We start from the raw sequence: 20,455 nt of genomic DNA on the forward strand, positions 1-20,455 counted from the left end.
CCATTGTCACAGTTGGGAGTGCGGGCATGTCAGGAAGGCCACAGCCACAGAGTGCTGGAACCAGGAGATCAGGCGTACACTAGGCCAGGCCATGTAGGAAAGGCATTTTGCTTTTTTTTATTATTTTCTGTAAAACTCTGTAAATAAAATACAAAACCTGGGGAGGTGATGGGGCAGAGGCAGGATGGCCAGGCCCGGGGCACTGGGGCACTGATCTGTGGCAAGTGTGCTGAGCTGAGGCTGGGAGGCACTTGACTACAGGCACTGACTCTACCAACCCCCAAGGGCAACTGAAGAATATATTAGATTTTCATTGATAGGAATATGTGGGGGAGGGGTGTCTGGAGCCAGCCCTCACCCTCCCTGCCACCTGGTGAACCCTGAAAGTGGGGGGATGTGGCACTGAGCCAGAGGGTGGGCAGTTCAGAAGGCTGTGCTGGCCATGCTGCCGGGCCCGAAGATGCGGGGCAGGGCGTCCAGCGACTCTTCTAGCCGTCGGTGGGCAGACTGTCCCTCTTCCCCTGCAATGAGTAAGAATGGAGTCAGGAGTAGCCCTAGCCGTGGTCCTCCCACCTTTGACCCCATCTCCCTCCCCCCCTCTACCCCCATCAGCCAAAACATCCCAGAACTCTTGCTGGACCTCTGATTCCCCTCCCGCAGCCTCACCGCACTGTTGCAGGCTCTGCCGAGCAGCCTCCCTCACGACTTCTGTGTCCGTTTGGCACAGGTACACCAGGGGCTCAATGCCCTCAGGGGCCTGCCGGAGGAGGGAGCGCTGAGGAGGGCCCATCGGAGCAGATGGAAAAGCCCAGGGCCCGGGGCTGGGGGAGCCCCGAGGGGAGGTAAAGGGGTTGGTTGGCAGGGATCACCTTGATGCAGCCTAAGGCCAGGCAGCCCGCCACTCTCGTCTGCACGTCCTCATCCTCGAGTTGGTTCAGGAAGCACAGGAGGGCCTGGGTAAGGGTAGGAGGGCACTTAGCCAGACACTGGGAGCCTGGGACGCCAGCCTTTGCCTTCGAGGGAGCCCTGCCCCACTCACCCTTTCCCGGAAGGCAGGGCCCAGCGACAGGCTCCGGAGCTGGGTGCTGACCGCAGCCATGACCTTGTTGTTGCCGTGGACGAGCAGGGAGCTGAGGGCCCGAAGCCCGTCCCTTCGCAGCCGCCCCTCGGGTGCCAACCTCAGGGCCTTGAGCACAACGGCCTGATCGTCGGAGTTCAGATTCTGCACCAGTAACACTGAAAGCAGGACGTTGGAACAATGTAGCGGGGCCAGGAGCTTCCTGGGTGGGGTCTCCTGCACATTCATGTCCTCATCCATGCCTCACCCATACCACACACAGCGTCTGCACTTCTGTCGCCAGGGCTGCTGCCTCACCTTCCTCAGCGGTCTCCGTCACGTAGGCCTCCATGGAGGGGCTGTCCAAGGTCTCCACGTAACTCCAGAACTGGAAGACGGTGAGCTGCTCTCCGGGGCCGGGCTGGGGCCTCCTCGGCAGCTTCTGCCCCAGCATATCCTCCAGAAACTTCACACACACTGTGGGAAGCAGTGCCAGAGACCTCAGCGTTTGGGTGGACCCACGCCCTTAGAGGAAAGAGGGCTCCCACCCCAGGCTCAGATCCACAGGCCCCTCGCCCAAACCCTACCCATCTGGGTCCTCTTGCACCAAGGCACAAAAGCCTTGGCTATTTCTTCTCAGTGCTCAGCTCAGCACGTCCGCGTGAGCTGACCCGGCTTTCCCTGCGGTCCCATCACTGGGAATCTGAGAAGGGAGGGCAGGGGGGGCGGGCGGGCAGCCTTACTCACCGGCCTCAGCTAAGCCTGGCTGGCGCAGGGAGAGACGGGCACCATACTGATTGCAGAAGGTGAGGAGCACCTGCTTCACGGGGCAGATGAAGGGGCTAAGGCCCTCTGTGCACTGGTCCCAGAAGGTCAGGAAGCCAGGCCGAGAGGCTGAGAACTGCACCACTGGGAGGACGTGCAAGAGACCGTCAGCAACAGAGTTGGCAGGTGGGCAGACAAGGGTAGGCTGGGGAGAACGAGGAAGGAACTTCGGGGCAGACACCATGCCAGAGCCCACGGGCCTTTACCTTCCTGGGCGGAAGTGGCAGGGGCTTCCCATCGCCTGCTAAGCTCGCACACCACCTCCAGCACGCGGGCCTCCCGCAGCAGTCGCTCCAGGGCCCAGGCCTCCTGACAGCGTAGGGGCCCGAAGGTGCCCAGTTTCTGGAGAAAAGGGGTGGCCAAGTAGCTCAGATCTCAGGGTAGAACTTGCGGAGCGTGAAGCCCAGGGACTACAAGTCCCAGCATGCATTAGGAGAGATTAGACAGGGAGCCATAGTGTGGGAGGTGGTCGGTAGGAGCCGGATGCCAGGGGCCTGGAGTATTGGGGAATGGAACTCAGAACAGGTGTGGGGAGCTCTCTGAGGTGAAAGGCGGGTGGGGAGAATACCACTAGCCTCACCAGCAGGAGGCGGCTGCAGTAGTACAGGTGCTGGACCAAGGCAGTGTCCAGAGCTGGACACTCCGTGCTGAGGGGGCGGGCACTGGGCGAGGCGAGGCTGTCTTCAGCCTTAGGCTCCAGGCTGCTTGGGGGCCTGAGAGAAAATAGTGGCAACCACCTTAGGAATACACATCACCATCTGGCCACCAGTGTATTTTTATTAAGTCCCCCCCATCCCAGAAGGGAAGGACAGACGCACAGACAACGCCAGACAACAGACAATGGGTAAGTTCACGGAGAACTTCCGGAAGGAGGAAGGGGCTGGGACCAGCAGTTGGTAACAGTGGTCTTCAGGTTGCAAGTGAAACGGTCTATGCAATGTGAAATGCAAGGGGTTGTGGCCCAAGGGGCTCAGGGCACAGGGCTGTGACCTGGGCATCAGCAGACGGAGGAGGGGCCGGGTATGACCCTCAACTTGGAATTTTCAAAGGCCACTTGGTCCCAGAGAGCTGCGGGGCCAGGCTGTCCAGGACAGCCGTGGGGAGCGCCCGAAAGGGCTCACGGGTGGATGGTGGCTGGTGAGGGAAGAGGACATGGCAGGGGCGAGGAGGAGGGTGGTCAGAAGCACTAGGGATAGATGGGGTTGGTTAGAAACAGGGCGTTAAGGACACATGAGTACACGAGAGGGATAAACACAGATGCACCCACAAGCACGTCCACCCCTCCTATCCTCTCCCAGTCTAGCTGCACTACTCATATGCTCCACCTGGACCCACCTCACTCTTCTCCCTCCTCTCCTTACTCCGTCACCTGGCACTCGCCTCACTCACCCTCACCTAACCCCATCTCGCTTAGCCCCGGTCACCTGTCTCCAGGACCATCATTGTCTTCATCTTCGTCCTCATTGAGGAAGCTGAAGCTCTCCAGGGCGTGCTCCACAGTGATGCTAAGACTGGAGGCCCGGCTGCGAGTCAGGCCCTGCCTCTGCTGGGGTTGGGAAGGGAGTCAGAGACCTTGCCACTGCCTGGCTGGCTGCCCTTCCCGTGCTGCCACAGCCCGGCCCGGCCCTCCTCACCATGAGCAGACTCTCCAGCCGGATCACCTCCTGCTCCAGGCCCTGCAGCTCTGGGAACTGGCCACGATAGTCATCCAGGGCAGCCATCAGGGCCCCCAGGGCCTCCTCCAGCCTCCTGTCTCCAGCTCCTCCTGTCGCTCCTGGAACTGGGGCCTGGGCAGTCGTGGCCAGGCTAACGTCTGAATGCTGGGGCCCAGGGGTGAAGGGTGAGGGAGGGGGGCTTGGGTTCTGAAGGATGGGCTCTGGAGGGTCTGGGGAGAGGGTTGTAAGAGGTTCGGAACTGGAGCAGGCAGGGCTTGGGTGGGAGGTGCTTGGGGCTGTGGGATCTGCCTGAGTGCAGGGAGTGGAAGCTGGGTGGCTATGGGATGGTGGGTTGGGGTCCGTGTGTGCAGAGGGGCTGGGGAGCGTGGCAAGGTCTGGAGAAGTGGAAGGGCTTACAGTTACAAGGGTGGGGCTTGTGACAGTGTGGGTGGGGCTTCTGGTGGTCTGGACTGGGTCCTTAGCATCAGTGGTTGGACTTACAGTAGTGTGAGTAGACATACTGGCTTTGTGAGTAGGGCTTGTGGTCGTGTGGGTGGGGCTTTCAATAGTGTGGGTGGAGCTTGTGTGGGTAGGGCTTGTAGTAGTGTGGGTGGGGCTTGTGGTTGTGTGGGAGGGGCTTGTGGTGGCATGGGTGGGGCTTGTGGTGGCATGGGTGGGGCTTGTGGTTGTGTGGGTGGGGCTTGTGGTGGCGTGGGAGGGGCTTGTGGTTGTGTGGGTGGGGCTTGTGGCGTGGGAGGGGCTTGTGGTGGTATGGGTGGGCATTGTGGTAGGCTGGGCTGTGCTCTGGGCACTTGGTGTAGGGCCTGTAGTAGTGGGGGTAGAGAGTATGGGCTTGACGGTAGGGCTTGTGACAATATCTGTCGGGTTTGTGACAGGGTGGCTGGGGCTTGTGGTCTGGACTGGGCTCGTAGTGTTGGGGCTGTGGCCTGCAGTAGTGAGGGTAGAAAGCACTGGCTTGTCGGTGGGACTTGTGGTGGTGGTGGTCTGGCCTGGGCCCGTGTCAATGGGGGTAGGGCCTGTAGCAGGGAGGGTAGAGGGCTTTGGCTTGTGGGTAGAGCCTGTGACAGTGTGAGTGACGCTTGGAGCACGGCTGGTGGGGCTTATGGCACTACAGGTAGAGCTTGGAGTAGTGTGGGCGGGGCCTGGCAATTCACGAGAGCTGGAGTCTGCAGCCTTGCGAAAAGAGTTTTGATGTACAGATGGGACAGGGTCTGTGGATGTGTGAGCAGGGCCTAGTGCCCTGAGAGGGGGGCTTGTGGCAGAACGGTCAGGGCCCGGGGCAGTAGGGACAGGACCAGGATGCTCCCTAGTGGTGGGAGTTGGGTGTGCAGGCAGGTTAGATCGCTGGCTTTCCAGGCCCTCGGCCTCCACTGAAGCTTCAGCCAAGGCGGCATCCACACTGGCCTCGCTGATGTGGCTGAGAGTCCGGCTGTAGGGGGCGTGCCCATTGGCCAGGATGGGGGCCGCGGCTCCCTCCTCCTCCGTGGGCCCGGAGGTGGGGATCTGAGGCCTACGGAAGGCCACTTGGATGGGCAGAGGCTCAGGCTGCTGCACCAGGGGCTTCGGGGCCGAGGAGTGGCGGGCAGTGCCCGAGAGCTGCGGACTGGACGAATCGTCCGAAGACTCGGATGACAGGGACCACGCTGTCCCGTTCTCCAGCTCCTCCTGCCGCCTCAGCATATTCTGGGAGAGAGGAGGGGGCATTTCAGGGTCACTGTCAGACCCCTGGGGGATGGCGGGGCCTGAGCCCGGGCTGTGACTCACATAGAAGGCCTGTTCCCGAAGCGAGGGTGTGTCTGGCGGGCTCTGGCTGTAGGTGGAGAAGCGCTTGGTGACTGTGGAGGCCTTGTTGACAGTAGAAGCAGCCGAGGGCTGGTCATCTTTGTCGAAGGGGCTGGGGAGGAAAAGAGGCTGTTAGCAGATGCCACTGGCTCCTGGCCCTGTCCCCAAGCTCCCCAACCCCGCCAACCTCCACGTGACTTCCAGGCTGAGTTTGATGGTGCCGAGGTCATTGATGTCCACAGCCACAACCTGGGGCAGGGCGGCAAACAGGTCCTTGGTCTCGCAGGAGACGCTGCCTACGACCACGTGGTTGGCCAGGCCCTTCAGCTCTGTCACCTATAGCCAAGAATGCATCATGGGGTCACAAGAGTGTAGGGGGTCATGAGGTCATGGGAGATCAAAAGTCTGAATTTGCATAGAGGTTTTGCAATGGTCACAGGGTCATGGGGTCATGCAGAGGTTGCAGGGATTGGAGCTGTCTGGGTAATAGGGCCACGGAAGCCTAAAACACCCTGTGAGCCTGGGGATCAGAGAGGCCTGACTTTGTAGAGTCATTGAGGTATGGGGATCACAGCCTCATGGGGACTTGGGGACATGGGCACAGGGTCAGAAGATCTTGGCATCACATATTCACAGGGCCGTGGAGCCAGGACGGGTGGGTCCCAGGGTTGTACGGGTCAAAAGGGGTTCACAGGGTCCTGGATCATGTGTCCTGTGGTCCTGGGCAGAGACATTAACCTTGATGGACAGGAATTCCGTGAGCAGAGGAAGAAAGACCGTTTCCTCGCTGTCCCACACCTGCTTTCCGCTACCCTCAATGCGGCCGCGTAGTTTCCAGCGCTGACGCCCGTATTTCATACAGATCTAAGGGAACAAGCAGGATGAGGCAGCCCTCGGTGTTGTGACCCTGACATCCCAGCCCTTCCCTGCACATCCTCATACCTCATACTGATCACCCGCACACAGCCTGGCGAAGCCAGCCAGTCCTGGGAGTGGAGGAAAAGAAGAACCGTGTTGAGGGAGAGGTCTCAGCACACACATCCCTCTCCCTACTACCGGTCTGCCCCCACCTTTCATCCGGAGGTGGAACTCTCCCAGCTGTGCCTCCAGCTCGCTCTCCAGCAGACACATGCTCTGGGAGGGACAGGCAGGGACAGGAGAGAGTCAACAACCAGTCCGCTCTCCCAAACCCTGAGCCTCCGCCTCCTGGGCACCCATCCCTCACCTCCGTGTACTCTCGATGCCCGCGAGTGGCCTCGGCCAAGCTGTCCCGGGCCTCACGGCTCCCTGGGGACCCGGTGGTGTAGGCACGGACCATGTTGTAGGCGCCGTCCCGGAGTCGCCGCTGGACACAGTATGCCTCATACAGCTCGTCGATCTGGGCAGGTGAGTGGGGTGGCAGTGGGGGGACTGAGACTCACTACTGGAGCTGCTCACCCGGAGCCTAGCATCCCCATCTCCCTAAGACACCCAACCCCGAAACCCACACCTGTATTCATGCATGCTGCATACGTACCTTGCTGGCATGGAACTCCAGCCGTCGCATGAAGCGTTCAATGGACTTGACTTGCTGGGGGAGAGGTGTGTCAGGAAGAGCCTGAGGCCCAGAGCCCTGTATCCTCCCCCAGGAGCCAACCTCCTCCAACACCGTCCTCTATGCACTCACCTTGTCTAGGTCATACAGGAAGCCCTGCAGGGGAAGACGAGAGGGAGCACTTAGAAGGTACAGTATGTATTCCAGCGGGGCACTTGTTACTCAGACCCATCTAGCTCTCCTTTTTTAAAAAAAATGTATTTTTATTAATTTCTGAGAAGAAGGGAGAGGGAGAGAGAGATAGAAACATCAATGATGAGAGAGAATCACTGATTGACTGCCTCCTACACAGCCCCTACTGGGGATCAAGACCCCAAACCCAGGCATGTGCCCTTGACTGGAATCTAACCTGGGACCCTTCAGGGCGCAGGCCAATGCTCTATCCACTGAGCCAAACTGGCTAGAGCTAGCGGCCCAGCTCCTCTCCTTTTCAGCCTTCCTCCCCCTCACACCACAATCCATAGCTACTCCAGTCAAAGCAGGGATTGACCAACCTTTCCACATGCCTGAACTGTGCTGGGTACTGGTGACAAAGATATGGTCACCAAGACCCCTCCAGCACCCTTCCACCATTTCTTCCCTGGGGTCTCTCCCTCCCCTAGCCCACTCCCTTTCCTGCAACCCCTAGGAAGAGAGCTTCGTGCCTCCTCATGCGTGGTTCCCACGACCAGGGAACTCCTATTCATCCTTCAAAACCCAGCAGAAGTGTTCCCTCCTTTGGGATGCCCTGAGCTGTTCTCTAGGAAGAACTATGGCTCCCCTCAATACCACTAAATATAATCTGTTATTCATGTCTGTGGGGGTCCACCCACCCCACTGGAAGCTCACATGGGCAGGCACTGGGTCCCTGGCAGAAAGTGCAGTCTGGGGAATGTGGGATAGAAACTCCCCAATCTTTTTAAAAATATATATTTTATTAATTTTTTTACAGAGAAGAAGAGAGAGGGATAGAGAGTTAGAAACTTCAATGAGAAACTGGACCTTCAGTCTGCAGGCCGACCTCTCTATCCACTGAGCCAAACCGGTCAGGGTCCCAACCTACCTTCCTTCCTTTCTTTTTTTCTTTCTTTTTTTAAAAAAAATATATTTTATTGATTTTTCACAGAGAGGAAGAGAGAGGGATGGAGAGCTAGAAACACCCTCAGAGAAACATCGATCAGCTGCCTCTTGTACACCCCCTACTGGGGATGTGCTGGCAACCAAGATACATGCCCTTGACCATAATCAAACCTGGGACCATTCAGTCCACAGGCTCTATCCACTGAGCCAAACCGGTTTCGGCTCCCAACCTTTCTTAATATCCCCTTTTCTAGTCACACCTAGACCCAGTCATCCCAAAACAGCCTTGATGTCACCCAGGGTTGGCCCGCCCCAGCCCCCCACACTACAAGGGCAAAAAGCATTAGCAGTCCAGGGCAGCCTTGTCAACCCTTCACTCACCAGGCGGGAGTTCCTCTTGGATTCCTTTATCTGCACTTGGAGTTTCTCCTGCTCCTGCTGGTGTACTTCCAGATAGGCCCTGGGAGAAGGGATGACGACAAAAGTCAGCTTACCGCCGCAGCCTCCAGCTAGCTGCCCAGGGCACGGCGGTGGGGAGACGGTGTGAGTGAGGCTGGGGAAGGCTCCCACCAGCAGAGAGAGGGTGGGTGGGGGCTCGGCAGCGAGTGGCTTACGTCAGGCCCCGCTTGAGCGCCGCGTACACCAGGTCCAGCCGCTCGGGCTGCGGGACCTTGGGGGCTGGGTGCGCCACTGCGAACATCCTGGACACCCGAGAGAGCGCCGCTGGGGCCTTCCGCGGGGGGCCCGGGGGGCTGAAGGCCGCGAAGCTCCTGCAGAAGAGGCTGCGCTCAGAGAGGGCCAAGAAGGAATCCCCCAAACCCTCACTGCACCCTCAGCTCCAACCCAGTCTCTCTTGACCCCCATCAGACCCCCCTCTGCTGCGTACCTGGGCCCCCGCTCCTGGCTGCCGAGGACGCCTGCGAAGGACTGGCTCCTATTGACCCGGGCGCTGAGCAGGCGGCGCTGCGGCCGCACCGACAGGGACATCATGGAATGAGTCCGCGCGGGGCTCCCTGGGGGTGGCGAGGGCGAGTGTCCAGCGCCAATCGGGCCCTCGGAACCCCCACTCCGCGGCCCCGTCCTCCGTCTCCCAGGCCCGCGGGCCCGGCCTGCCGCCGCCGCCGCCGCCGGGAGTCCGGCAGCCCCGCCGGCCGCCGCGCTAAGGACAGGGCTGCCTCGGGCGGGCGCCTCGGCCTTGGGCTCTGCGTGGCCTGGGCCCGGCCCCCGCTTCCTGCAGAGGTGCCGCCCCGCCCGCCGCGGGGGCAGGAAGGGGGGTCGCGCGGGGACCCTCCCCGGCTGCGAAGGGGCAGGAAAGGGGCGGGGCGCGCGAAGAATGTGCGGAAGCGCCTGTTTACCCGCGGGCGGGGCGGGCTCCGCAGCCCGGCCCCGGGTCTCCCCCCAAAGACGGGGACCGGGAGCTCCGCGCCCGCGCCCCGCGAGGCCGCCGGAGGTCACCTGGCGGGGCGGGGTGCACGCTCGGAGCCCAGCGGAGCCGCCCGACAGGCCCGCCCGGCCTGCGCGGGTTTGGCTCCTGCGACCCGCCCGCCCCGGGTAAGCTGCTCCCCTTCCAGCCCCCCCGTCGGCTCCCGGGCGCCCAGACGCCGGAGCCCTCCCGGCGCCCGGAGCCGGGGGATTCCCAGAGTGGGGGGCAGTGCCGAGAAGCGCCCCGCCCCCTTCACTCTCCTGCGACTCCGACCTGGAAACTGAGTCACAGACGCTTTCGACCGCGCCCTTTAAGAGGGATCAGTGATGTTCCAGGGACCCCCCACCCCTCTCTGGAGAAACACGCACCCCGAACCCCCCCCCCCCCACAATCCGGCCCGCACCCCGTGGAGCTAGCTAGTCCCTGAGCCTTTCGCAGCCCCCAGGGCGGGTCCTACCTTTCTTCTTGGTGTTCATGGTGGGTCCGGGGCAGCCCCCCACGGCCCGCGCCTGTTCCCCACGCCCCGCGCCCCCGCCGGACCAGGGCCGCTCGGTGCCCGCCAGGCCGGGCTCCCCGCGCGCTCGCTCCGGGGACTGGCTCGGGCTCCAGCTCCTCTCGGCGCCGCCCCCCGCCCAGTTCCTGCCGCCTGACTCAGCCCGCCGCCGGGACGGGGCGGGCCGGGCGGACCAGGGGGGCCTCCTCGGCCAGCCCCGCCTCTGGGAGGGGTAACTGGGGGCTCCCCTCCGAGAGGGGACTGGCCGGGGTCTTCACGGGTGGGATCGGGAGGGTGCGTTAAAGGAGTTAAGCCGTGGATATGGAGGGATAAACAGAATGAGGACACTGAGTGCCTGCAACCTGGGCATATGCCCTGACTGGGAATCGAACTGTCACCTCCTGGTTCATAGGTCAGTGCTCAAACCACTGGGCTACCACCTCCAGGCAACAAGGGGTTTTCTAAGAAGTTACTGAGCCAGGAAAGGGCTCACACTAAGGGGGTTTGGTGACTGGGCGCAGTTTGGCATAGGGGGCTCACAGGGTGGCTGTTGAGGCGTGTGGGAAAAGAGCTGCACACACAGAGGGCTGGGAGTCCGGTTTCTGAGTGTGAAGGCTAGAGAGTGGCAGCTGAGCAGAGGGGCTGTGCCAATGGGCATACAGTCAGGCGCTGAGCATGAGGGGTCAGAGAGGCCGAGAAGGGAAAGGAGCTAACAGTGTGGGACATTCTGTGTCACTGCCCCGGAATGGAAGCAGAGAAAGAACTGGGTCCAGCCCCATGCACCCCGACCCCCACCCATCACCCACAGAGGGGGTGCTCGGTCTGGGCGCTCTCCCTCCCCACCTTCCACTCCCCCCAGGTCCCGGGCAAGAGAACGCACTGTCCAGCCAGGCCCTCCTCTAACAGAAGCTGCTTCCTGGGGCGGAGCCCATCCTCCTGCCCTCCAGCTCCCATGGGCCAGATCCCCTTAGTGGGAGCCCTTTCCTGGCTCAGAAACTCTTCTTAGAAAACCCCTTGGAGGTGGGAGCTCAGTGGCTGAGCATTGACCTGTGAACCAGGAGGTCACAGTTCGATTCCCAGTCAGGCATGTGCCCAGGTTGCAGGCCCAGTCGCTGACCATGCAGGAGGCAGCAAATCAATGATCCTCTCTCATCATTGATACGTCTGCCTCTCTCTCTCCCTCTCACTTTCTCTCTAAAAATCAATTACAAATAATTTATTATTATTATTTTAATAATTTATTTTTAAAAATTATTAAAATAATAATAAAATAAAACCCCTTGTCCACTTCCAATACCAGGATCGAGGCCACCCTGCCTAGGGTCCCCTGGGCATCCCGTGTCCTCAGAGGGGCAGGGCTCTTCCCTCTCAAACACTCCTCCTCCCTGATGCTCAGTGCTGTGGCACGGGGCTTCCTTTCTCCCCGAGAAGCTAGGTGGACCCAGGCATCTACACTTCCAATAAGCCCACCAGCACCCTATGGGTTCAGATGCCAGATGCCCAAGGACCCCAGCTGGAGAAATGCTATCCCCTGATCCCCCCCTTTTTTTAAAAAAATATATTTTATTGATTTTTTACAGAGAGGAAGAGAGAGGGATAGAGAGTGAGAAACATCGATGAGAGAGAATCATTGATCAGCTGCCTTTTGCACACCCTCTACTGGGGATGTGCCTGCAACCAAGGTACATGTCCTTGACCAGAATCGAACCTGGGACCTTTCAGTCTGCAGGCTGATGCTCTCTTCATTGAGCCAAACCAGTTCGGCCCCTGTTCTCTTCTTTTCTTTTTTAAAAAATATATTTTATTGATTTTTCACAGAGAAGAAGAGAGAGGGATAGAGAATTAGAAACATCGGTGAGAGAGAATCATCGATCAGCTGCCTCCTGCACATCCCCCACCGGGGATGTGCCCGCAACCAAAGTACATGCCCCTGACTGGAATCGAACCCGGGACCTTTCAGTCCACAGGCCAACGCTCTATCCACTGAGCCAAACCAGCTTCGGCCCCTGTTCTCTTCTTGAAAAATGGGTGCTACATCGGCAAATACGCACTCAGTGAGCTACCTGTCCAACACTGGCCTATCTGCAATCTTCAGCCACCCGATCCCCAGTCATGGGAACACCTTAGCCTTATCACCTGGCTCTGGAATGCCCCTTTCCTGAATCACAACCACAATGACTCAATTACCCCTACCTCACCTGCTTCTATCTGAGACCTCTTGGGCTCTCAGCTGATTTGTTAACTATTCACTGAAGGACAACCCTGGGCACTGCCCCCCAGCCAGGGCAGAGGGCGCATATGACTCCCACATGTGCCAGTAACTGGAGATGCAGCCGGAATCGCACAGACACCACCCAGCAAAGAGCTCACAATCCACCTCTGCTTGCTTTCTCTCTGCCAGCTCCCCCCTACCTTCTCTTCCCTGCCTTCCCTGCACACCCTTCTCCCGGCCCGAATTCACAGCCGGGACTCGTCACTCGCTTGCTGCTAATATCCCCGGCACTCTGTGCTTCTCCTACCTGGCAGAGACCAACCCTGACAACCTGACTCCCTGTACCTGCACGCAGGCTGGCAAGAGCTGCCAGAGGCCGTGGCCCAGCAGCGGGGCTGGAACTTCAGAGCAATCTCAACCTCGGCCGGGCTCTCATTTCCCGCTGGAGAAATCCTAGCCGTCTCTGTCCTTTCTCAGAAAAGAGCAGTGTTTCAGACCTCTACAGGCCTCAAACAAATGCAAGTCACTCCCACATAAAAAATGAAAACAACCCTGGCAGCTACCCAAATGGCCATCAGTTGATAACGTAATGCTCTACAACAAAAAGAAGAAACATACAACTACACGCAGTAATATGGATGAATCTTACAGACGTGATGTGATGCTGAGTGAAAGAAGCAAGACCACAAGAGAGGATATACGTGTGATTCCTCTGATGCAGGCGTCTTCAAACTACGGCCCGCGGGCCACATGCGGCCCGCAGAAGAGTCTGATCCGGCCCGCCAGGTTTTTTGGGCAGTGAGCGCAGCCGAGGTGTTACAGTTAGGAATTAGTAGTTCATATAGTCCGGCCCTCCAGCTCTCTGAGGGACCGTGATCTGGCCCCCACTTTAAAAAGTTTGAAGACGCCTGTGAGTCTGATGCGAAGTTCAGAAATGGGCCAAACTCATCCATATGGTTATTGAAATCAGAATAGTAGTTACCCTTGAGAATAGTGATGGGAAGGGGACACGGGGTTTCCAGGGAGGTGCTGATGTGCAATTTCCTAATCTGGGTTCTATTTCCTAATCCTATGGAGTTGTGTTCCCTTGTGAAAAAGTATCGAGCAAATGGCAGCCTGTGAGCCAAATCTGCCCTGCCATTTGTTTTGTAATTAAAGTTCTATTGGAGCACAAAAAAAAAGAAAATGTATCGAGCTGAACCACTGACTGTGCCCATTCTGTATGCATATTATATTTCAATATCAAGTTGACTTTTAATTAAATAACTACAAAAAGAGCCGAAACCGGTTTGGCTCAATGGATAGAACGTCGGCCTGTGGACTGAAAGGTCCCCGGTTCGATTCCGGTCAAGGGCATGTACCTTGGTTGCCGGCACATCCCCAGTAGGGGGTGTGCAAGAGGCAGCTGATCGATGTTTCTCTCTCATGGATGTTTCTAGCTCTCTATCCCTCTCTCTTCCTCTCTGTGAAAAATCAATAAAATAAAAAACAAAACAAAAACAAAAAAACTACAAAAAGAAGTGAGACCCGCTGTGGACCTATTTTTTCTTTCTTTCTAGTAACACACACCGCCTTCAGCCCCTCTCAGAGCCAAGTTTGTGGAAGAGACGTGTCCTTCCATTTCCTCTCCATACCACTCACTCCTCTTCTCATCCTGGACCGCCTTCTGTACCCATCACTCCTCTGACTGGTCTGGATGAGGTCACCAGTGCCTCCCTGCTGCTGAATCCATGTCCAATGTTTAGTCCTTCTTCTGCTTGATCTCCGCAAAGCTTTTCACTCTGAGGCTCTCCTCCTCTCCCATTAGCCCTTCCTTCCCTTGAACTTCAAGAGGCAACGTGCCCCTGGTTTACCACCGATCTCTCTGGCTGCACACCTTACTTTCCCACAGAGGATCTGTCTTTCTCCCCATCCCGAGTGGGGCTCGTTCTTCCCACCCTTGGGCTGTGTACACCTCCCACAGTTCAAGGCCAGCTTCCTTATCTCTTCTTTGCCCAAACTGCTCTCCTGAGGCTCAGGCCTGTATATCCGACTGCCTGCCTGTTGTCTCCCGGAAGCTGAGTGACAATGCAGAGTGTGCTATTAGGGATGTCTGACTTGGTAGTTCTCGAATTGAAGTCACCTCTTGCCTCCACTGTCTATTTACACAGTTCCATGAGACAGAAACTAGGAGTCATCCTGGATGCCTCCATTTCTGTTACCTTCCACATCCACCAAGCCACCTACTTCTGCCATCTCTGGATCCTGTCCCCTCTCCTCTACCCCAACAGGTAGAATTCAGGTCCAAGCTACACCAGCTCTCACCTAGAACCCTCCTGCAGCTTCTTAATGAACTCACTCCCCATCTCCACTCTTACTCATAATGGTCCATTCCTTTTGTTGTTGTTAATCCTCACCTGAGGAGATATATATATATATTATTGATTTTTTTTACAGAGAGGAATGGGGAGGGATAGAGAGTTAGAAACATCGATGAGAGAGAAACACTGATCAGCTGCCTCCTGCACACCTCCTACTGGGGATGTGCCCGAAACCAAGGCAAATGCCCTTGACCAGAATCGAACCTGGGACCTTTCAGTCCCAAGGCTGACGCTCTATCCACTCAGCCAAACCGGTTCAGGCTTCATGTGAGGATCTTTTTCCCATTGCTTTTCAGAGAGAGTAGACAGGAGGGAGGGAGAGAAACATCGGGGTGTCTCTCTCACATCAACTGGTTGCCTACTGCAAGTGCCCCAACCAGGGGCAGGGAGTGTACCTACAACCAGTGTACATGACCTTGACTGGGAATCCAACCCATGACCCTTGCTGGCACTCTAACCACGTAGTCACAAGGGCCAGGTTGATCTGTTCTTTATTCACTAACAATATTGCTCTCCTTAAAATTCCAGCCACCTGACAATGCCAAAAACTGTGCTTTATCTAGTGCTTTCCATGGGCCAGACACTACACTGTGCTTAATTGACAAACATCATTTCATTGAATCTTAGCGTCAACCTCATGGGGTACATCTCATTAGTCCTGTTTCACAAATGAGAAACCGGAGGCTAACTGGCTGTGGGCAGGACATTCCTTCACCTTTTTGGTCTTTGGATACACCCATCTGTTAAATGAGGGTAGCAATAATAATAATAACAACAGCTATGTCACAGGGCTATTGGGGAAATGAAATGATATACTTTCCTCCATAAGGGGTGTTTGGGGAAGGCAAAATTGTATGTGAGGTAGGGAAATTGGGGTGGATACACTACCACACTGAAAGCACACAGATATTAATTGTTGTTATTAACCATTATTAACCTGCCCAAGATTACACAGCTGGTAAATGGCAGGGCCAGGATTCAAACTCAGGAGGCCGCCGGACTCGGACTCTAAATCTTTAATGTCCCTCTATTCTGACTCTCGTGAAACATCCATGGGGAACTTCCTGCTCCGAAGATAAAGTCCAGACTCTCTAACATGACCCACGAGACTGTCGCTTCCCTCAGTCCCCTGCTCCCGCCATGGTCTTTCTGTTCCAGCTACTGAGATTCTCTCTCAACCCCTGCAAGGCTCTTCAGCATGTGAGCAGCAGCCCCCTATTGCTCCTGTACCCTCTTCCAATTATTCTCACCCCGCCGAAACCGGTTTGGCTCAATGGTAGAGCATCGGTCTGTGGACTGAAAGGTCCCAGGTTCGATTCCGGTCAAGGGCATGTACCTTGGTTGTGGGCACTTCCCGGTGGGGGGTGTGCAGGAGGCGGCTGGTCGATGTTTCTCTCTCATCGACGTTTCTGGCTCTTTATCTCTCTCCCTTCCTCTCTGTAAAAAATCAATAAAATATCAATATATTTAAAAAAAAATAAAGTAAAAAAAATAAACAAATAAATAAATAAATAAAAAATATTCTCACCCTGACCAATGCTCTCTCCCTTTTCAAGTTTTACCCTATGACTTCTTCTTCCAGGAAGTCTGCTTGGGGTTGGTTCCCCTTTTAAGTATCTCATAACTTCTCCCTCTGATCCCCGAGGCCACATAACTAGGTCTTCGGTTCTCCTTTCGGGTCTGTCTTCCAACCAGACTGTGAACTCTGGAGATTGGGGCCTGTCGGGTTGGCTCACTGCAGTAACCTTTGTGCCTGCACCCAGGATGAAGGAGGCGGGGAGCTGAATGAGGGGCAGGGGGTTGGCTGAGCGAACGGTGCTGCCCAGACACAGGAACAGCAGGTCCTGAGCTATTGGAGGGGTAGATTTCAAGTCTGGCCTACCCGAACTCCCATACCCCACAGACAAGTTTCCCTATCCCTTCCCCACTTTCTCATATCAGCAAGTTTCTACTCCCTGGGATGGGGCAAGCTGGGGGTCCCCTGGAATTCTGGAACTGAGTGGGTGGGTTGGACTCCGAGCATGCTGAATGTCCCATCGATTTTCTTTCTCTGTCTTGGGCTTTGTTGCCACCAAACCCCTAGTCTCACAGGGACCAGGATGTATCACTGTTGGTCCAGACTCCTCCCAAGTGACTATGGGCATACCCATCCGAGTGACCTTTCCATGGCGGTGGACAGGAGGATCTCCCTCTGCTGTGGGGGAAGGAAAGGACTGAATCCCTTGAAGGGAAACAGACCACCTGAACTGATGGGGGTTGGCTGACAAGAGCCAGTGGAGCCGAAACCAGTTTGGCTCAGTGGATAGAGCATCGGCTTGGGGACTGAAAGGTCCCGGGTTCGATTCTAGTCAAGGACATGTACCTTGGTTGCGGGCACATCCCCAGTAGGGGCTGTGCAGGAAGCAGCTGATCGATGATTCTCTCTCATCCATGTTTCTAACTCTCTATCCCTCTCCCTCTCTGTCAAAAAATCAATAAAATATATTTTTTCAGTAAAATGGGTTTTTAAGTAATTGATTTCATGAGAAAAATGTTGTTTCCGCCCGGTTCCGAAAAAATATATTTTTTAAAAATTCTCTGGACTGACACCAGCCCTGAAGTCTGCCCTGGACATGGGAAAGAACCCAGGTCCCAAAGGTGACAGGGCCTGCAGTGGAAATCTGGCCACCTTGATGACTCCCCAGATCCTGCAACCCCTAATGCCCTCTGCACACCCAAACTTGTGCACTTGTGTGAGACAGGAGGTCCCACCACCTGCACGGCCCAGCTCAGCGGTTTGCCGAGCCAATCAAACCAGGCCAATCGCCTCTGCAAGTCCCAGTCCAGCCCCGCCCCACAGCCCAGCCACGACAGCCCTGACTGAGGTAAACAGAAGCTAAAAATAATCTGGGCGAGGGGGGCTGCAAGGGAGAATGGGATCTCTCCTGGGCCTGCCCCGGTCTCCATGGCAATGCCTCAAACCCGGTTGCTGACGTCATGCCAAACTGCTGGGACTGGGAGGGCGAGGGGCGCAGCACGGCCTGGGACCCCCCACCCCGGAACCAGGCGGAGGCAGCCCTGTGGCCTCACTTCCTGCCGGCCCCCTCCCTGGTCAGCTGGTCACATTCCCCAGCCCGCAGGCTTCGTGCTGGAAGCCTAGCGGCTTCCTGGGGCCAGGGCCGTGGAGTCCCAGCCGCTGCGAGGGGTTGCCCTGACTCAGCGGCACCCTTCCCGCCAGCTTTTCCACCGGGTGGAACCATCCTGGCACCCCGCGTGTTCCTCCCTCCCCCACTCAAGTCCAGGCTCCCAGCTCCAGCCAGGACCCAGAGTGAGGGCTGAAGTGGGAGCTAAGTCAAGCCTCCTAGTGTCTTCCTGGAGTATTTTGTATTTCACTCTCTGGTTCTCATCCTCCCCCTCCCCCGCCTGTCCTCCTCCTTGCCACGGGGGTGGACAGTACGTGCAGAGGCAAGAATTTTAATTCCCACCTCTCCAAACCAGCTGTGTGACCTTGAGAATACCACTTAACCTCTCTGGGCCTGTGTCTGCATCTGCCAGATTGTCAGAACCCTCCCAGAAGGCTGTGTGGGAGCTGAATTAGTATAGACCCAGGGCCAGGCCCCACTGATGGCACCAGGGGCACCGTTATTGTTACATTAGACTGCACACAGAGGTGCTCACCAGCCAGCCCGCACACCCGTTAGCAGCAGCCCGGCAGAAGGGCCTGGAAGGGTCAGTCCCAGAAGCTGCACTCAGGCCTCCCCGGGGAGAGGAGGGCACAGACCCAGCTCCTCCCGGGGCAGCGGCCCCTTCCCCAAACCAGTTCCGCGGGGTGCTCGGGCCTGGCTGCTGGCAGAGACCCCACACCGGCCTCCGATGTCCAGGGACACAGGGTCTGTCCTCCCACCGCGCAGGGGGGACCCTCTCCGGCTGCAGCCGCACCAGGTATGGGCGGAAAGCCCGGGCCAGGCCAGGACACCTCGGGCCAGGCCCCAAAGCGGCTTAGGCTTAGGTGGGTCGGTGTGGCCGGGAAGATGAGCTCATCTTGGAGGCCGACTAGGACCCCTTTTCGCCTCCTCCCCATTCCTCGCTCAGCCTCTCCAGGGGCAAAGGCAGCGGGGCTCCCGGGAAGCCACCCTGCCAGGTCGCAGGCTGGCGCCCAGGGCCCGCCCTCAGGCCTGGCCCAGTCCAGAGCCCTGGGGCACGGCCGCCTGGGACACGCCGTGGTGGGAAGGAGGCAGCTCCGGGCGGGCGCGGCAGGGCCGCAGGCCACGGCTTTGTGGGGCGAAGCTGCGTCCTCCGCGCCCAGGGGGAGGGGAGAAGGACACCGCGCGGCCCGGGGCCCGGGGAAGGGGGGATGTAGGACAGGGCCGCGGCCGGGGCAACAGATCCGGGACCTACGGGGCGGCGCTGGCTGGGGATCGGGGGTAGGGGGGTTGGGGGGAGCATCGGGCGCGCCGCTCCTGCCCGCCTCCCGGACCACGGCTCCCGGAAACGGCGGGGACACTCACATGGCTGAGCGGGGCTCCGCGGACCTCGCGCTCCGGTCCTTGCCCGGCCTGGTCGCCCTGCAGCCGCCGCAGTCGCCGCCGCGGCCGGCGCCCGCCCCTCCCTCCCAGCACCCGCCGCCCCGCAGCCCCGCTCCGCCCCCGGCCCGTTGGGCCCCACCCACTGCGCTCCCGCAGCTCGTGCACCCCGGCGGGCCCGGCGGCTGGCCCCGCCCTCCGGGCTAACGGGGCGGCGGGCGGCCCGCGGAGTCCGCCGGCCGGCGGGGAGGCGGGCCCCTGGAGGACGTCAGGGTGGCCAGAGCGCTGGGCATCGGCATCGGCGCGAACGGGGCGGCCCTACGGGAACCGCTCGCAGAGGCAAGCAGCCCCATTGCTTCCATCTCATACCCCCAAACCGGGTTCCTGTCGGAGAGCCCCACTGGCTGGTCCCCTCCTCAGATTCCATGACGTCTAGAGACCTTCAGCACCTCTTTTCCCCCACCCCCCAATCTCTGGCCGCCTGAAACAGTTCCTGGGCGGCCACTGTTGAGTTGGTTAGAGGAAGGAATCAGGGCCAGTTTCAAAAGGGGAACAGGGAGGCCTGAATCCTAGCCATGGGACCCCCTGCTGTGGAGGCAGGCTGCCACCATCTGGGCTCTGGGCCAAGCGAGGCAGTCAGCGCTCATTGGGTAAGACGTCCTGGGAGTCTTAGGTCTGGCTCTTAGCATGGATGAGTTATCTGAGCTTGCCATCCGGGCCATAGCCCAGTCCTTTCCCCTGAGGGGTCTGGAACACTGGTTGGCTCTCCACGAGAGCGGTTTGAGGTGGAGCTGAGAGCTGACCCCACACTGGTGTCCGAGGACCAGCTCCACTCCCCCACCCCTCCCATCAATGAGACACCTCTGGCCCTCTTCAATCTGATGCTCTGGGCTGGGCCCCTGGACCATTCAGGCTTTACTTCTGTAGTCCTTCACCTTTGGAGGTAGCACAGACACACCCAAAGTGGTTTAAGAGGTTCCTGAACAGCCCTGGCTGGTGTGGCTCAGTTGATTGGTACAACCCATGTGCCAAAAAGGTTGCTGGTTTGATTCCCAGTCAGGGCTCGTGTCGGGGTTATGGGCTCCATCCCTGTGGCAGGTGTGTGGGATGTTTCTCTCTTCTCCCTCTTTTAAAAAAAATCAAACTATTCTTTAAAAAGAACAAAAGAGGGCTGAAACCGGTTTGACTCAGTGGATAGAGTAGGGGTGTCGAACTCAATCAGAGAAGGGGCCAAAATCTAAAATCCAGCCTAAATCGCGGGCCAAATGGTTTACTGAACAGTCATAAACTGTCATTGTGATGGAAACGCAGCGGAGTGCAGTGATGACAGCGCGGTGCGGGCCACATTGCAAGGCCTGGCGGGACGGATTTGGCCCGCGGGCCTTGTGTTTGACACATGTGGTAGAGTGTCGGCCTATGGACTGAAAGGTACCAGGTTCGATTCAGGTCAAGGGCATGTACCTTGGTTGCGG

At 58.0% G+C, this 20,455-nt stretch overlaps 1 protein-coding gene across 6 annotated transcripts; it reads right to left on the reverse strand.

Moving 5' to 3' along the window:
- Positions 1-94: 94 nt before the first annotated feature.
- RIPOR1 (RHO family interacting cell polarization regulator 1) lies at positions 95-19,120 on the reverse strand. Of its 6 annotated transcripts, none has more exons than XM_045582780.1 (23): positions 18,969-19,120; positions 8,880-9,006; positions 8,608-8,763; positions 8,375-8,453; positions 7,007-7,030; positions 6,857-6,910; positions 6,566-6,718; positions 6,411-6,474; positions 6,283-6,326; positions 6,079-6,204; positions 5,528-5,676; positions 5,323-5,452; positions 4,199-5,241; positions 3,517-4,099; positions 3,307-3,428; positions 2,463-2,595; positions 2,089-2,224; positions 1,805-1,966; positions 1,376-1,534; positions 1,040-1,236; positions 870-953; positions 667-757; positions 95-521 (listed from the first exon to the last, which is right to left on the reverse strand). In XM_045582780.1, the coding sequence occupies exons 2-23, from the start codon at positions 8,981-8,983 to the stop codon at positions 424-426; spliced, it is 3,891 nt and encodes a 1,296-aa protein (XP_045438736.1). In that variant the 5' UTR covers positions 8,984-9,006; positions 18,969-19,120; the 3' UTR covers positions 95-423. The 6 variants fall into 6 exon arrangements, with proteins under 6 accessions (XP_045438736.1, XP_045438735.1, XP_036297379.1 ...); XM_045582779.1 differs by lacking the exon at positions 18,969-19,120 and adding an exon at positions 9,874-10,059 and having other exon boundaries at positions 3,307-3,425; XM_036441486.2 differs by lacking the exon at positions 18,969-19,120 and adding an exon at positions 9,874-10,050 and having other exon boundaries at positions 4,202-5,241.
- Positions 19,121-20,455: the final 1,335 nt, after the last annotated feature.

This window comes from Pipistrellus kuhlii, unplaced genomic scaffold (genome assembly GCF_014108245.1).
Source record: "Pipistrellus kuhlii isolate mPipKuh1 unplaced genomic scaffold, mPipKuh1.p scaffold_m20_p_17, whole genome shotgun sequence".
NCBI lineage: Eukaryota > Metazoa > Chordata > Mammalia > Chiroptera > Vespertilionidae > Pipistrellus > Pipistrellus kuhlii.

Coding starts and splice junctions, on each gene's coding strand:
- RIPOR1 (XM_036441485.2), bottom strand. Junction 3,429..3,516: donor GGCTGGAGAGTCTGCTCATG/GTGAGGAGGGCC, acceptor TCCCAACCCCAG/CAGAGGCAGGGCCTGACTCG. Junction 1,535..1,804: donor GCCAGGCTTAGCTGAGGCCG/GTGAGTAAGGCT, acceptor TGCTTCCCACAG/TGTGTGTGAAGTTTCTGGAG.